This window comes from Chroicocephalus ridibundus, chromosome 14 (assembly GCF_963924245.1).
Source record: "Chroicocephalus ridibundus chromosome 14, bChrRid1.1, whole genome shotgun sequence".
NCBI lineage: Eukaryota > Metazoa > Chordata > Aves > Charadriiformes > Laridae > Chroicocephalus > Chroicocephalus ridibundus.
Genome location: NC_086297.1, coordinates 930,177 through 947,536, shown reverse-complemented (window position 1 = coordinate 947,536; position 17,360 = coordinate 930,177). Strand labels below are relative to the sequence as shown.

At 41.5% G+C, this 17,360-nt stretch overlaps 1 protein-coding gene across 1 annotated transcript in view; it reads left to right on the top strand.

Annotated features, from left to right (window-relative positions):
* The first annotated feature begins 7,696 nt into the window (after positions 1-7,696).
* The window catches only part of SMURF2 (SMAD specific E3 ubiquitin protein ligase 2), a 66,686-nt gene continuing 57,022 nt past the window's right edge, over positions 7,697-17,360 (top strand). Inside the window, exon 1 of the mRNA XM_063351701.1 lies at positions 7,697-7,955. Coding sequence (XP_063207771.1) covers positions 7,904-7,955 — 52 coding nt within the window. The 5' untranslated portion in view covers positions 7,697-7,903. The remainder of the gene's footprint in view (positions 7,956-17,360) is intronic.

Below are 17,360 nucleotides of genomic sequence, written 5' to 3'. Positions count from 1 at the left end.
ATGCAGCGTGCACAACTGATGATGGCTCATTCTGAATCGTAGTGGTTGCTCCCCCCTGGCAGAAAATAATAATCCTGTGGGGTTAAGGCTCTGTTAGCTATTTTTGTCTTCAAACCTTGCGGATTCAATTACCTGTAGAAGTACACTGTAATGTTATAATTTGATAAATCTCCTGGAATTAATCGCCCCTCTTGAATGGAAATCTTGGGAAGTAACTTGTATGAGGCACATGGAAAAACTTCCATTTGCTTGACGAAACATAGAAAATCAGAACTACCGGCTGAGGGCTGTGCAAAGCGTTTACACTGCCGTGAGAGGCTTGCTGTCTCTGCCAGCATTGGACGGGCAGAGGAGCTGTTGCCAGCCTTGTTCCCTGTCTTTATCAGTATTTGTCTCTATGAGCCACGGCCCCTCAGGTTGGAACGGGATAAATTGGTCCTCTTGAAAGCCCCAATTCTGTAAAGCTAGAATCATGGTATTTTAATCCCTCTATCTACGTAAGTAATGATGGCCAATAAGAACAAGCTAATTATGAGAAAGTTAAGGCTTATCAGATAATGTTCCAGGAGGTTTGTTGGGAGTCGGGAAAACATCTCTGCTTTCCTTGGCTGCACGGATGCAAGGTGTATCATAGAACATTTTTTACTTTTCCCGAAGCACTAGATAGTGGCTTTGCCCCAAGCAGGATGTTCACTAGGCAGACCAAGAGATAGATTTAACGTAGCAGCTCCCTTCCAACATATCACTCTTGTTCAACAGTGCCTATGGGGTGAATTTACAGCAGCAGGACTGAGTCAGCTTTTGGCTTCGCTGCCAGTGGCACCCTCCTCTCAGTATCAGCATAATTAAGACTCAGAGAGACTTACAATATTGGAGACTTTACAGCTCATCTTTTGCAGACAACAGAACTGCTCTTTCAAATTGATGCTGGGCTGTGGGGGATAGGAAAGATTAGAAAAGGTTTGGTATTTAGTGGCTAAATCATATGGCCTGGTTGAAAAACAGTGGTGCATGTCAACTCTCTTAAATACTTGTTTGGGCTGACAGTCTTCCTAATAACACTTCATTTGTCTAAGTTGCGTACCGCTGGGACAAATACACAATGTCAAGTTGATTTAGACAATATCCAGAGACAGATGTTGTAGTACAGTAGTAAAGTAAATTCTTGATATGTGTCACTCAGAGGAGACTGTTTCTAACTGTATTCTTCTGTAAGGCCTTTTATTAACCTACTTATATCAGCCAAATACATCTAAGGGTGAGATTCTGCAGTCATTTCATTCACAAAGCAACATGAGAAAGTCCTGCAGAGCAGTTGCATGAGGGAACATGTGGTTCTTCAGGAAACCTTAGCAATTTCAGTTGGAATACTTCGCATGTAGCTCTCAAAGCAGTTGACAAAGCCAGTCATCCGAGAGTCTGTTAAAGAAATTGTATTATCGACAATATTTTATGGGTAAATAAGTAGAAATCATGGAAGACTAAAGGAAATACTTTTCAGAAATAGACCTTCTTTTTGGCCCAGGACTTTTGAAGACCTACTTTGTACTTTGAGTCGACATTCCTACTGATTTTGCACATAAGACAAATCAGGGAACGTTTTTTATGCCTAAGATACTTCACTCTGCTTAGAGACTGAGTCTAGGCTCTGCCCTTTGTCCCAGGCTGTTAAAAATGTGATGCAAAGCCTGTCATTGGGTCATGGGTTGTGAGGACACTGTACATCCAACAGCAGAGAACAGTGTTGGCTCGAGCTAGACAACGGGGCTGGAACACAGGTGTAACCCAGGCATTTGCCCAAGCACCAGGACATGGTTTCTCACGATGGATTTACCTCATTCAGAAAGTGAATTTTCACCTCTGGCTGGTAATAAAATGCAATGCATCTGTTTAAGCTATGTTCAATGCCTGTCTCTTTAAAATCTGCCTTTTTTCTTCATCTTATAAAGTTGCATGAGGATAGTGCTGTCCTGCAGGACGTGATGAGGAAATAACACAGCTAAAGAACTGCATGGAATATCTGTGCATCAGTTACTAATCTGTTCTGGATGGATGGGCTTAGAAGTTATCTTAGTGACTAACCACTGGAAAATCCTGTGATATGGGAGCTCATGCATTTTTTTGTAGCCACAGCTGCAGTCATTTCCCTTCAGAGACACATCATTTCCCCAAGACACATCCTGTCTCAGAGGGCTATGGTGTCTGCTGTTCCGAGCTCCTGTCCCCTTTTTCAGTAGCCAGCGTATGGGTGGGGATTTCCTTCCTAGTTTCTTCTCTTGAAAAGCTTCATCTCAAGCTCCAGCTTGAGAAATGGATTGAGTCTTGACCTCTTGCATAAACATTGTCTCTGCATGCCAAAGGGAGTCTCAGTGAGAACCAGAGCCCCTGTCTAGACATGTTTCTTCATCGTATAACTCTGATAGGTATGTCTTCCATTGCTGGGTTAACTCTCCTTGTCTCTGAGCAGTAACAGTGCCGGAGTTAAACCAGATATTTGAGCATGTGCATTGGAATACTTTAATGCAGTTTGTTCAGTTCACCAGCAGCGCAAACAATGCTCCCGTCCGATAATTTCCACAATCTGCAAAGGGAAATAAGGAATCTTGCACAAAGGGAAACTATCTGTTTCTAGTCTTTCTTACCAAAATCCAGGAGCACTTTATACATGACTTCAGTATGGTTTGCTCCTTTCGTACGAAGAGGGGCAGGGAAGGTAACGGAAAGCTTTGGGGAGGACAGAACTCCATTCAGGAACAGGACAAAAATGTGACGGATCTGCAATGAATTTAGGAAGTACTTTTCTACAGTAAGAAGTTATGAATGGATTAGAGAAGGATTAGAAGAAAAACCTGCCAAAGAGGCGGACTAGAAGAATGATGCCCGTTGCAAGCAAAGATGTTGATGGAGCAGGTCAAGGCTGCTAACCTAGACAAATGACTAGACTTCACTGAGTGTCTCGGGACATCATCTTAGATAAGGCCTACTTGTTATTAGGCGCTGTGTTATCACGATAAGAGAAGGTCCTTGCTTTGAAGACCCTTGCTGTTAATGGTGGAAATTGGCTCAGGACAGACAGTACCTGCGAGTCAAAAGTACGTGGCAGGCAAATAAACTAACGCTTCTTTAAAACGATGTTTTGCAAAGCGATAAACAGGAATGCTTTGAAAGGGAATGAGTTAATCAGGCAAGCTAAGAAAGAGGCAGGGAACACTGGTGGCGTAAAAGTTCATAATTCTTCACAACTTTTTTTTTTTCATTTATCTTTTTTCTTGCCAACATTAACAAAGCTTTACCAAAACAAGAAAAAAAATTGATGTGATAAGAAAGGGAACAGACTTGTGTAAATATTTCAAATTTTCATATTAAATCAGACCTAATAAATTTAAATCTTAATGGGGCTGCCTATGTGTATACTGCTGTAATACTTTTCTTCTCAGAACTACACCATTATGTGGCAAAAATAGGCTTTTAGCACTAACAGGTGCACACATAACGGAAATACATCATAGAGAAAAAGGAAATGGAGGTGTATTTCTCTTCTGATCACTCTGTCTGTAACTCCGTGATCTCCAGGGGTAGTGTTTATAATTCAACCACGACACGCTCTGGGAAATTTAGGAAAGGAAGACTAGTAGAAAGAAATACAATCCAGATAATTTTAAATATCTGTATTCTAAAAATTGTCTCAGGAAAATAGTTTTAACCTTTTCGTTTACTCACAAAAGCTTAACAATAGGGGCAGGACTCTCTTGCTTTCTTGATATCATCACAGAAGCTGGGGAAGAATGTGGTATAACACCAGGCAGCTCTCATTGCTGCTGAAGGAATGTGGTGTGATTACACCTCTATACAGAAAGAAATGGAATGTAATTCTTACATGTTGATTTACTTTGAACACATACCACATGCTGAAGAATGAGTTTCCAGTGTACTCTTCCATTTAAGAGGACCTCACCTCCAAAACACTAACTACGACTATCCTCTTCTGAAAATGAGCACTGTTTGGTTAAAGACGTTTGTTCACATTTCCCAGTGTCCAGAACCACTAAATCCTTGGAGAAATACCTGTGAACGCAAAGCTTTTTTTTTCTTCCTCTTGGGAAATTCAAGAAATCAAAGCCCTTTTTTGTGCAGTCATAGAACAAAAGAAGATTTTGTATTCCTAAATACTTCTTCAAAATTTTCACGTATAGGATACCAACTACAAAGTTAGTTTGTTATGGACTCCTCTACAACCGTGTTGGTGTCCTGAAGATACCTGAGCTTCCCCCTTTTCTAAACATTTCCTCCAGCCCTTGGGACGGTGCCTCAGTTGCTGCCTTCTGGCTGGAGGAGGCTGGATGGGACTCCCTCCCGAGTCCAGCGGCGAGGCTGTCATCCAAGAATCGAGCCGCGGGGTGATGCAAGGCACTCCCTTCCCTCCGGATCTGAGCAGCTACCTCATCTTGAAAGGATTTGCTGCTCAATGATATCAGCCCAGAGTGAAACACGGATCACTTGTCAGCAGTTAATGATGATATTTGCTTGCTTGCCTCACAAGATCAGCGCTACAAAGCGTGAAACCTCTTCTCACCCTTGAAATGGAACTGCATATAGACAAAACTTGCTGTAAACTGTCGGCTTCTAAAACCTAAAGCAGGAACAGCGAGGTATTTGTTCCATCAATCTGAGTATATTTTGAGAACTTGGGGGATAGCACTGGCACAAGAAACGGTGGGTCATAACACTCATGTGGAATTCTTTTCTTGGAAAAGCAGCACTTTCTATCATCAGGTACTGTCAGTATCTTTGGTCTCCTACATTCCCTGCAGTTCTTGGCACTTTGCAAGGCTTCCTGACCTCTGCTCACTGCAGATCTTGCACAGGTCCCTCAGTGAGCTGTTCCCCTTAAATTCTGCTTGGCAGCTCTCCTCGGTGAAGGGGAGCAATGAATGAAAATCCTGATTGCCCTACAGAACTGGGAGATGTGACAGGACAGAAACATCTGTAGGACATCCAAGGTGCAGCCATTGTAATGCTTATACAGCGCCAGAAGGGAAGGAGCAAGCAGTTTGCGTCTGCTGCGTTTGTCTATCCAAGCGCAACGCGATCTAGGTCATTTCTACAGACATCACTCAAGAGAAAACATAGTCCTGACCTAAATGGGACATGTAGCATGCCTGCAGATGCTAACTGAGAGCTAAAGCCCCTCTTCTCTCACCCTGTTAAATACATAACTACTGTATAGGACTTCCTTATGTGTCATTGAGGCATTTTGGGTGTATTAGTAAAAAGCTCAAGTCATGTAGGTGTATTTAAAAATAAATCAAATCAAAACAACCAGATATTGCACATTCTTGTAAGAAAATGCACAACAGTAGCAGCAATCTTGCAGCCAGTGCATTTTACATAGTGACTCAAATGCACAAATGGTCCATTAATGCCCTAACGCTTGCACTATATCACAGTATTTTCACTGAAAGGTGAGCAGCCTGTCCAAAAATCTTAGAAAAATTTATAGTTCAGCAAGTTGCTTTCTGAAAAGCAGTATGAAACCAATTATATTTCATGACCTTTAAAAAACACTTCTAATGAAAGTATTAAAATGTTCATGTACCTACTGAGGAATGAAATAGTCTATTTAATCCCAACAGGGGTTTTCTGTTGTGTTTTTTTTTAATATTAGCATCGCAATTAATGTCTGACACACTAGTTATCCATTAGAAAAAGATCATATAGTGAAAGTACTATGTTTAACATAACATTAAATACTTTAATCAAATTATATCAGAATTATTGACTGCTGAAACAGCAGAAACAAATAATTGTCATATGTTAGGAAAAATATAGAGCAACCTAGAAATATGTTAAATATGTGAAAAGTGGCTCTATATTTTGTTTTTCTATTCTGTTCAGCAGTGGCCACATAATGTTGCAATATTTGCAAACCATCAGCCATTTGGTAGAAATGATAGAAAAGGATAATGACCTGGCTATGTGAATTTGCAACAGATTGAAATTTTAATGGTATGACCTTCAATTATGAAGGCTGATTTTTCTTCTTTTTTTTTTATTAATGCAGGAATCAGGACACCTGGAATGTCTTTGAGGTGTGTGTGAATTTAGGTAACTATTATAAAGTAACTTTCCCCCTGTTTCAGTGCAGCATATATGCCATGAAATCAGCAGATATATTGTGTTCTGTAGTAAACGAAGTTTAGTCTTGACTTCTTTCAAATTCTCTTTGCCTGGAATAGCGGGTAAGCAACGAATCATCATTTTCTCTTGTGCCCTGGCTGTGCAGTGAAGAAAAGTTCGTTTCCAATGCCTGCTGGTTTTGGATTGCACAGGCAACAGACAGAGTCCTGTGCCAGGGAGGGATCCCGGCTCATGATCCCAGGACTCCTCCACTCCCAGGTGAAGTGACATTGGAACAGCAGTGCCACCACAGCAGGGAGCACTGGAAACGTCCACCTGGAAGCACACATTGGGAGGAAGCAAGTGAGTCCGCACATACCCACCGTGGAGAGGGGTCTCATTTTAAGGGAGGAAAGCTTTGAGAACTACATCCTACTTCCAAGGCCTTCACTGGGGAAAAAAATCAGTTCCTTGCCCCAAATTTGATTTAATGAGGCCCAAGCCCTGAGCTCTGTCAGGGTGGGACCACTCTAAACATGCTTATAGCTCAGTTCTGTGTATGTAACTTCAGAAAGGAAACCTCCTGGGCTGTGTAGAAGCTAAATTATAAACTCTGTGAAGTACAAGTTATCTCTTCATCGCGTGTTTGGCTCCTGATCCATACGTTGGATCTGAATCCACAACTACACATATGATAATACTTCACAGGTTGCCTCAACAGGAAGAAGCCAGTGCAATGACACGACCAAACGACTTGTGTGCAGAACACACTGAGTATTAGCAAGGTCGTTGGTATGAACAGGTGCATGGTTTATCAGCTCAGTCTTCGAAGGTAAACTTTGCTGTGGCATCCCCCATAGCTCTTCTGGGAGCTCTTCCCACCCTCCAGCTCCCTCACGGCAAGTGCGGCAGTGCTGGGAACGCTACGAGAGTCAGCGTTCCTCCGGATGGGAGTCAGGTTAGGCCACACAGTGTGGATGCAACATTTTAATTTGTTTTTATTATTTTGAGACTGGCAGTTCACAGAAGCAGCCTGCTGATCTCTACAAAGCGCAGATCAGCAGTGAAATCAGTCCAAAGTTTAACAGCTTCCAGGGCCAGTCTGTCACACCCTATCCATGGAAACACACTCCCAGCCTGGCTACCCACGTTTCAGCCTGGCTTCGAGTCCCCTCCCGTGTGGCCGTGTCCCATTTGTACCTTTGATTCTCCTGCCCCAACTTCCCCACAGTCCTCCTACCCCCTCTCCCTCACCCCTCCTCTCCCGCCATGGCAGCGCGCTCCCCTTGCTCCGACTCCCCTCAGCTCTCCTGAGGAGAGCCCCAGGCCTCGATGCGGTTCCCCCTTCAGCAGAGCCTGAGGCGAGGCGAGGCGAGGCGGGGCGGGAAGCAGCGGCGGACTCCCCCTGCCCGGCGGGCAGCCTCCCCCGGGGGCAGGCCGGGCCGGGCCGCCTGTCCGCCCGCCGTGCGGCTCCGTCCCCGGCTTTGTTGTGCTCGCCGCCCGGGCTCACGGGCGAGGGGGCGGGGAAGCGGAGGGAAGGGAAGCGGGGAAGGCGGCCGCGTCTCCTCCTCCTCGGCCCTGCTCATGGCGACGCTGGGCACATCCGGGCTTCTCCTCCTCCTCCTCCTCCTCCTCCTCCTCCTCCTCCTCCGGCGGCCGCCGCTGCTGCCCTGAGCGCCCAGCCCGACTCCATTAGCGCCTCCCCTCCCCCCGTCTCCCTTCCCGGACCCAGAGGCAGGGGGAGCCCCGGGCAAGGCAGCGCCGAGCCCGCGGAGCGGCCGGGGACATGTCCAACCAAGGGGCCCGGCGGAACGGGCCCGTCAAGCTGCGACTGACAGGTGAGGCTGAGCGGGGCAGGCTCCGCCGGGGCCTGGCGGGGCTGGTGGGGCGCCGGCCGGGCAGGGGTGAGGAAGGACGGGAGGGAGGAAGCGAAGAGCAGCGGGGACTCCGGGGGCGCGGAGCCCGGCCTCCCCGTGGGAGCGGGGCGAGGAGAGCCCAGCTGGAGGGGCGGGAGCGGGCTCCCTCCATGTGTCTTTGAGGTTGAACCTGGGGCCGGAGGAGTCCCTCAGGCCTCGGGAGGGAAGGAGACGGTGAGGTCTTCCCTCCCCTCGCCTCCCTGCCCCGCCGCCGGCTCCGCGCCTCCGGAACAACGCGTCGGTGCGGGCTCGGGCTGGGCCGGGCCGGGCCGGGCCCCCTCAGCCCCGGGGGCGCCGAGCGAGGGGCAGCCGGAGCGGCCGGTGCCAACCTCGGCTACCGGCTCCTCTTCCTCCGCACCCCGACGGGTGTTCGCCCCTTCGTCTCCGCGGCGTAAACTCGAGAGAAACTGTCACACTCTTTGTTTTGGTCTCTTTGTTTGTTGTTGTGTTTTTGTTTTGTTTTTTAACCCGACTTCCTCAGTGAAGGTTGTGCACAGTTCGTCTGGTAACGTGCCGTGTGCTGCCCTCTTTCAGAACACCACTTGATCTCTAATATTTTAAAATATCGTAAAAACTGTTCACCTGCGTGCTGGGAAAGAAAATAAGTTGTTCTACAATACTTAAAAGTATGTTCTTTTCCGCATAAGAACGCGAGTAAATAGGTTTAGAGAAAATATCTTCGAAGTTCTGCTAGAGCTTTCTTGGAGAAAAAATATTATTACAGGAGACTTTAAAAGAAAAGAGCTAGTTCAAAGTATTATAAGTCCCTCAGCAGATAAAAGGTATTTTGTATTCTAAAGTGTCAGTGTGTGAAGGTAAGCGGTTAGAAAACAATAGATAACACTGTAAACACTCTTCTCTGCCTATAGTGTATTTAACTGGCTTGCAAAACAAATGTGTTTAAAAAATACTAAAAGAGTTGATATATTTACTTTAGGTGCATGTGAAATATTTCCAGTTTTAATGCCTGATAAAGAGAGGTGCTTTCATACCTATTTTTCAAAGTATGTTATTTTTATAGGGAAAGTAAAAGGTATCCGCATATGTTCTGCTTTGGAAATATGTGGACTAAATTTGTAATCTAGTTTTCATGGAGATTTGTGAGTGTCCATATATTACACTTAGAAATAAAACTCTTAAAATAAGCATAGCTGGGACTGATGCATGGAACAGTGCTGCCTTGTTTTTACAGAGTGTTTTGTAGCTTTCTCTTCAGGTTATTGCTTTACTGATGCAGTGCTTTAATACTCTTTTTCCTGAGCAGCGAGTGCTCAGACTTGCTTATCTTTGAAACATTAAAAATGGTCTGTAGCCTTGTGTAAAAGCGTGGAAAGTGCTGTTCAGGGCGTTTCCCCTTTCACCTTTGGATTTGGTGTTGTATTTTGTTTCATATTTATTTTATTTTAGTTAAGGTTTAAGCATATAATAAAATCGTGTCTGTGACAATGTGAGTATGTTATGGGGAGTGTGAGTAAGAAATAGGCAGTAGTTTTGCATACTGAGTTTTAGTTGTGTGGTCAGCCCCTAAAGAAGCAGGTTCAATCTTAAGGAACATTTCTGAGGGCTTTTTTGTTATGTTTTAGGAAAGAAATATGCAGAGCACAGGACGCTGTGAAATAGTCTTTCTAGGGACTATTGCAGGGTTTGCAGCTCTTGCAGTCGCTGAGTACCTGTTCTGTTACTTGGAAGCTTGTATGAAACATCAGCTTATTTCTCGAGTTAAAAATGCCTGAGGTACTTCATGCTTTTGCTACTTGTGAGTTGTTTCACATAAGGTCATTTGTTGTGAGGAAGCTTTGCATCTTTAAGAAAAACATTGAATTTTATTAATTCAGCTGACATATTGTCAGTTCTTGCCTAGGAATAGTTTTAAGTGTTCTGTGTGGTTTTGATTACCCTTTTTGATTGGAAAAGCAGTTTGAGGGCTCTTGAATTCTAAAACTGTTTGGAATTAAAAGAATCTGTATATCCAGTGTTTTTAAAAGTTTATTCTTGAACTGACAAATGCTATTTAATCTTAATTTTCTTTGGCTGTATGAAACTAGCAGTCTTCTGTTTTGGCTTGAGTATTTATAGGATTAATTCTGCAATCATTGTATAACGCTTATCTTTTCTGTTCATTATCTCTAAATTAGATGGTATAGATTAAAAAATGTATTTCAAGAACTGGATTCAATTAGCAGTTTTTCAGGACATAAACATTAAAGGTTTAGATGGAAAACATTGTTTTGACTGACTGGATAAATGACAGGGTAATGTTTGATGTGAGTCCAAGAACTGATCTGGAGCTAGTGCCCAACTTCTCAGTCCATCTTGAGGAGCCAAATAAAATATTTAACCTAGGCCTCATTTTGCAAAAAAGGTTGATTCTTTGTTGGGACCTTAAGAAAGTTCTGAGAAATGTTTGGCATACCTTTAAACTAAGTGTTTAACAGTTTATTTAGGTCTGGGTTCCATAACAGAGAAAAACCACAGTGGTGGCATACTTCTAGTAAGTTTTTATTTGGTTTACAGTGCATCTGTGTTATACATTTCTTACAAAAGGTTATTCTTTTGCTTCTAGGTTTAGTAGTCTGTTGCAAATATCAGTTGAATCAGTAGTAATATGTCTGTCAATGCATTTTGCGCAGTCCTGAGCTAGAAAATCGTTCGATAATTGATAAAATCCAAAGGTTATGCCTTCTGATGATACGTCACTTCTAGTATGAGATGTAAGTGCTGGTTCTGATTAAAGTATAGGCAATGTAATTTAAGTTAGCTGAAGTCTGGAATTGCACTGGTCTTCTCCAGAATTTATCTTAGCAGCTTGTATAATTATCCAAGGAAGCCGCAATGTAAGGACAGTTCCTTCAACTCTTGACACTTTAACCACCATTTTATCTAGTCCTACCCTGAGCACATCTGAGTTCTACAAAAGCTGCAAGTGCAGTCATCCCCTTCCATTCTTACTGTGATTTTTATCAGTGTTGTGTTGAATTTCTGGATTTGTAAATATACTATACTCTGAGGAAGAATGTACTATTATTTCTTCCACCCTCTGTGTTGAATTGCATTGATCTCATATTCTTAAAAAAAATTAAGAAATTACCATTGCTTTCAGTTGCTTGGTAAATATTTTATGACCTAATCTGTGAATTATCTAATATTAAAATAGTTACATTTGACTGCTTTCACTTACGATGTTGATGACAGTTACCTGAATGAAGTCCGTAGGGCTGTTTTTATCAAGCAGAAAGACATATTCTACAATCGGTACGAAGTCTGAAAAACTACATAGGTACTAGAATACATGGAGTTGAATAAAGGTTACTGCATGAATTTATTTAGTCTGTTACAGCTAGCATTTGTGTCAAAATAGTTAACAGGTGAAGCTACTTCGATAGCCATAAACCCCAGTTACACTGTATTGTAAAAGGTGGTAATAAATATCCCATGGATAAAATTGGAATGAGCTTGAAGAGTTTTGTTGGTAAAGAATCAGAGGTAGGCCTGAAGAGTTGTTATATCTGGTTTTCCTCCTCCTTACTGTAAGCTTTCAGGTTTCCTGGCAGGGTTTGCTAATTAGGGAAACAGAAGCACTGATCTTGTTGTAGAAAATGGACAGCATCTCGGCTTCTGTCCTGCTCTCTCTTGTTGATTTTACTGTCTATTCATTCCTTACAGTGCAAAGGTGGTACTGTACTCTAAGATTATAGCATTGAAGGCAGAAAGAGCTACTTTTTTTTTATCGGTTCATAGAAACTCTTGTGATGCTAATAATATTTCTCAAAGATATTTATTGTTTAAAAAAAGCCAGAATATTCTTTAGTTTTGCAAAATAATGTGGAATCTCCAAACCTGTTTTTTGCAGTGGATAAATCTAACAGTTAAATTAATACAGTCAAAACCAGTGGTTAACGTAAATCCTAAGTTCTCATTAGTGCTGTTTGAAGCAGGACTCACGTTTGTGGACAGCAGAGCCTGGTTGTGGGAACAGCATTGCTGATGGGTTGATTGATAAAGTAGCTACTTATATTTTTAAGTAGCAAGGCTATGGTTTCATAGTTGACTTAAATGTTACTGCAATTTTAGGTCAGTTTAAAATCTGAGTGCTGGTTGTTTTTTTTCTTTGTAGTCCCTGGGTTTTCTGGGCCCTCTCTTGTGTCAACTCCACTGACTGCAGCTATGTGACAAGCTGAAAGCTAATCCTACCAAGAAAAAAATAGTTTTTTGCACTGAAGGAGAGGGATACACTCAAGAAGCTGAAAAGAGGGCAGGACTGCCTCTTGTACCAGCAGCCTGTAGTTAGATAGCCTTTGGTCAACAATAAAACAATGGGTTTCCTTCATGTAAGGTGTATTTGACTTAATGACACATGACTTACTAAAAACTAGTACGTAAGAAATCGGAATCAATAAATTACATAGTAGGTGGATTAAACTGGTGCAGTCATAACAAAGTCAATAGGCATGTGTCTAATCAGATTTTATAGGGATTGGTGGATGCTTGTCCCTCGATATTTTCATCAAAATATGAAGTGTATCTATGTGTATATATGCTTTTTATATATACAGTATATACTTATTTATACGTGTATAAATTAGTTGTGGATCACACAGACATCAGAGAATTGTAATAAACAACCGAGCAGCTGTATGGAGCAGTCTCAACTGCTTGTTCCAATGGGATCAGTTTATACAACAAAGTTTTATTCATCTGGGTATAAAAATGGATATCTGTGTTCAACGATACGTAATGGAGTATTGTGGCAAGGAAAACAAAGATCAAAAACTATTTGGGGGAGGAAATCATAGTACGAAAACAGTTCTATAGGAGCTCCAATGAAAAGAGCAAAAAGGCCCAATATTCATCTTTGTAGAATCAGGAAAGCATCAAGTAGAAGCTAGTAGAGGATTTACGTGTGTAAGGAACATATGGGACATATGTTGGAGGCATATGGGAAATCTGCAGACAGTCCTGATTTTAATGTTTAAAAAAATAAAGCTGTTGGGGGGGGGGGGAAATAAAATAGAAATCTTGGGGGTGGAAAAACAGTGAGTAATTTTTAGAGTTGTATTTTTCAGTTACATTTAAAGAGTTTAAGCTGTCCTTTAATGTCTGTCTGCGTAGCTGAACTTAGCTGAGTAACTCAACTAGTGGTGACAAATAATTTTCTTTTCTCTTTTTTTCTGTTAGTTAATCACACTGAAAATCTGATCAGGCCCCAGATGAAGACATTTTGTCTTTGTGTCCTTAAGGTGAATGGGTTGATCCCTAAAAGGAAGACAGCTTTTAATGTTTTGTTCTGCTTTATCTCACAGCCTTTGAAGTGTGTCCTTGCTTTGCCATCTTACTTAAAATGACATCTCACCATTGGGCCAGAGCTTTCTTGCGGGTGTTTAAAAAAGGTGGATGATTTCTTTGGGTGTCTTCCCTCCTCTCATCACAATAATGAGATGGCCTGACTTCTGACTTGACTTAATGGCACGAGTACATTAGTATGCAGGCTATTACATGCATGCTTTAATGTATAAAATGACACATGCAATGCCTGAGATCATTCCAGTGACTTCTGAGAGGCTAGCAAAGATTAATCTCAATAATACGAGACAGTGCATAGAAAAGTAGCTACTGTGCTTGTCTGCTATTTGCAAAGCATGTTTCCTGTTTGGGAAAGAGGATCAAAATCTGGAGGGACACTTGTCAATAGCATATTCAAGGAAGTAAACTGTTGACTTTTTCTTGCTACTTAAACTTTAAATACTTTCAATGAAAGCATAGATAAGAATGCTTCTAGCTTTAAAGAAATCTTCATCTGTAGATAACAAAGCTCAGGACAAAACTGGCGAAGCATTATCAACTGAGTGTAAGTGGTGAGACTGATACAGAATGGAGAATAGACATGCTCAAGATCATAAAAAGGGTAAACCTGGTAAAGCTGGGATTTAAAGCCACTATCTTTTGACTTTCTGCCCATGGACATTGTTTGTCTTGAGTTTACATCCACAGAAAACATGGTTCTGTTTTGGGCCTTCTGAGACGATGCATTTGGGGTAATTTGGGTTCAGTTCTCTCTTATGTGCCATATTTGTGTTGCACTATCATGCTGCAGATTCTTGGCGATTACTTTTTTTTCTTTTCCCCCCTACTTCGAAATAGGGTTCTTTGCTGTTCCTCAGGCAAATTAGACTAGGACAGATATCCCCCAAAGTGAGTAAAACGTATTGCTTAGATGAAGTGTTATTCACACTTTTAAAATTCTGAAAGTGAAAGAAAAAGTAGCAGTATGTGAGTTTATGTGGCTGCATCCTGTTGTTAATTTTCTGGAATGACTCTTGGCCTGTATGTATTTAACACAACTTAGAAGGATTGTTTTCTTGCAGAAAGGGAGAGTCACCCCAATCGTGGAGTGTAAACGGTCAATGCATCCTTTCTGTAATGAATTCATTTAAGTTGTTTCAAATACGCAGAGCATGTACAGACTATGTCATTTACAGGCCACAGTAAAAATATGTACCCAGATTCTACCATTCATGCTAAAATTAGCATGTGTGATGCCATCTTGCCACAGATGTCAGAGTGACAATGCCATAGTAAAGCTTTCCAACCCCCAGCACCGTTTTTCGGGATGCGTGCATCCCTCTGCTCCGTCCCGGGCTGTCAGACACAGTGGGCTGAGGAGTATAACCAAGTTAAAATCAACCTTTTCCTCTCACCCCTCTTTTGCTTTTTAACTGAGTGTTGAGGACTGTTGTGGGTTGGTTTGTGTGTGTGAGTGGTGGCTGAAGTCAGGCAGGTGTCTGCAGAACAGCAGGCTGATTGTGGGACTGGGGGTGTATCTTGGTTGATCACATGAAATAGTTTTAAACAAGTGACATACACTTATTTTCATTCTGCCTTGACCCAGATTTTAATATTACTGATGGAGTTAAGTGGAGTCATAACTAACTATGCCTGTAATGATACTTCTTTTTAACGCACCTATTTGATTTGGAGTTTATAGATAGGTAGATGCATACATAAACTCAATTATAGGTGCAGTTTTGCTTGTATTTAATTAAAGGTGGGAATCTGCATCACTAATACTAGATTCACATTCTGAAAACTTGAGCGAACTTGGTAATTTCTTTATAATACAAATAAAGACCACACTATGCACTTCTAAAACTGCATATGGTAAAATGCCTGCTTTTTGCATATTGTAGGATGTGAAGAAAGTAGATGGAGTGTACTCAATAAAAGTTTGCTGTTTCATTTTAGTAAAAGGTAGTCTACCACCTTTTGCAATTATTTTTCATGGGTAAATGTACTAAAATGAATCCTCTTTTATTCTTGGTGGAGGAGGAAAGATCTTATCTGTGTTAGAGTACTTATAAACATGTCTGGTTTAAAAAATTTAAAAAATAATCCTTAAATGTGTGTAAAAGAACTAAAGGTCTGGGTAAGATGCATAGAATTACATTCATGCTTAACTGCCTGGGATTAGAAATTCATAGCATTAATTGTGCCAGGTATTTAGGTGTCCTTATGACAAATAGTTCCTCAATTCAAATCTTAACAGAGATTTTTCACCTTTTATTGTTCCAAAATGATTATTTTATGATGTGTATAAATATTTATTTTCAGAGAAAAAACTCTTGTCCACTGTTTTCCCTCAGGGGTTTATTAAAATAATGGTTTATAGATTGTATGCAGGAGTAAATGAGTAGTAGCATTGTGCCTAGGTGTAGTAATATTAAGGTATCCTTGTTTTCGTTTAGCAGCAAAATAAGCCTGTCTTAATTTATGGTGATATCAGATGTGACGTAAGAAACTTTATAAAGGTGGAGCTGGTGTGGGCAGGTGGTGTCATTCGGAGGCAGAAGGCATCATTTGTATAGGCTGAACAGGACAGAGTGGGGTAGAAGTGCTGTAGAGCCAGCTGGAGCAGCAGAGCTGACGTGGGGACTGAAGGGACTCCACGTACACCAGGTTTTGCGTCACTTTATAGTGGAAGCGGGAAACAAAACACTGGTTCCTGTACTTGGGCTAAAACATACGGAAATCTCTCCCCTGCATTTCATGCTGCTGATTGCAATACTGCTTTTAGCCAAGTAGTAATGATTGCATTTTCAATGCGAAAATCTGTGCGTTTCTCTCCCTCACACTAATATTAATACATACGTTTTAAGAGACACAAAATACATGTGTTGCTAAGTAGTCCATTGAAGGACCTGGTCCTCACGTATGCTGAAGAGCACTTGCTCAGCATTACTCATTTCAAATTAAAAATGACTGGCTTCTTTAAGGCTGGGTTCACAGCGTATGACACATTAATTGACCAAACTTTAAAGAAAGGTATAATGCATGTTAAAGTGGTAATTTTCTAGGACTTTTATTTAGAGGATTCCAGTAGAAAGTTCAAAAATGTTTTATACTGCTATTGCGGAAGCTTCTTGGTAATTGAAGCCTGTGAACAACTGTAAAAATGTTAAGTATCATCTTTCGTAATTTCAAATGGGTTGTACGTGTGGTGTTTCTAAATGTCTAACTATCAGTTCTGGATGTTTGGTAAAGCACAAGGTGTTAGTGAACAATGTCTTCAAGTGTATATATCAGACATTATTGTAAGAAACTGTTGGTCAAGTTATGAATGTGTGGAATGGGGAAAAATTGCTCTTGACCTCTGTTCAAACTCATTAATGCCGCTGCACAGCGAAAATGCCTGTGTGTTCTTACAGAAGCAAACACTATCTGTAAATTCGAGATGCCATGCAATAATTCAGGTTTGCCTTAAAGAGCCGGATATGTGCTTTTAGTCAAAAAGTTAAAGGGTTTAAATCTTTATGATCATACTAATGTGGGAGTGGGCAAGATTTATCCTGAGGTTGTGAAGTCATGTTACATTGCATCCCTTTTGTGAATATCTTTCACATTTGGGATTTCTGCTTAAGAAGTGGGTCAAAGGATGATTTAAAATGTTGTTGGTTTCTGCTTTCTTCTGCAACAGGAAAGGAGAAGGCCTTGAAGGAAAAAGTGACATACAGTAACTTTCAGTAGTACAAGCATCATGCCTGGCTTGACAGAAAATAAAGTATTTGTGTAGCCTTCTCTCCCTTCCTTACGCTGTTCCTGCAGTTCATAATGTTCTCCCAATAGCTGTCTTACAAGGGGATGGTAAAAGGATCCTAAAACTTCTATATTCCTGTCTACAAGGACAATAAAGTCTTTGGTTCGTCTCCCTAACAGCAAGTGGTTGTTCTGCCTGGGGAGGTACTATATATTTACATTTATCTATAACTCACTTGCTTCTCTGGCCAAGAGATCATGAAGAAATTTCTACTCATTTGTGAAATCTGAATGTGGCAT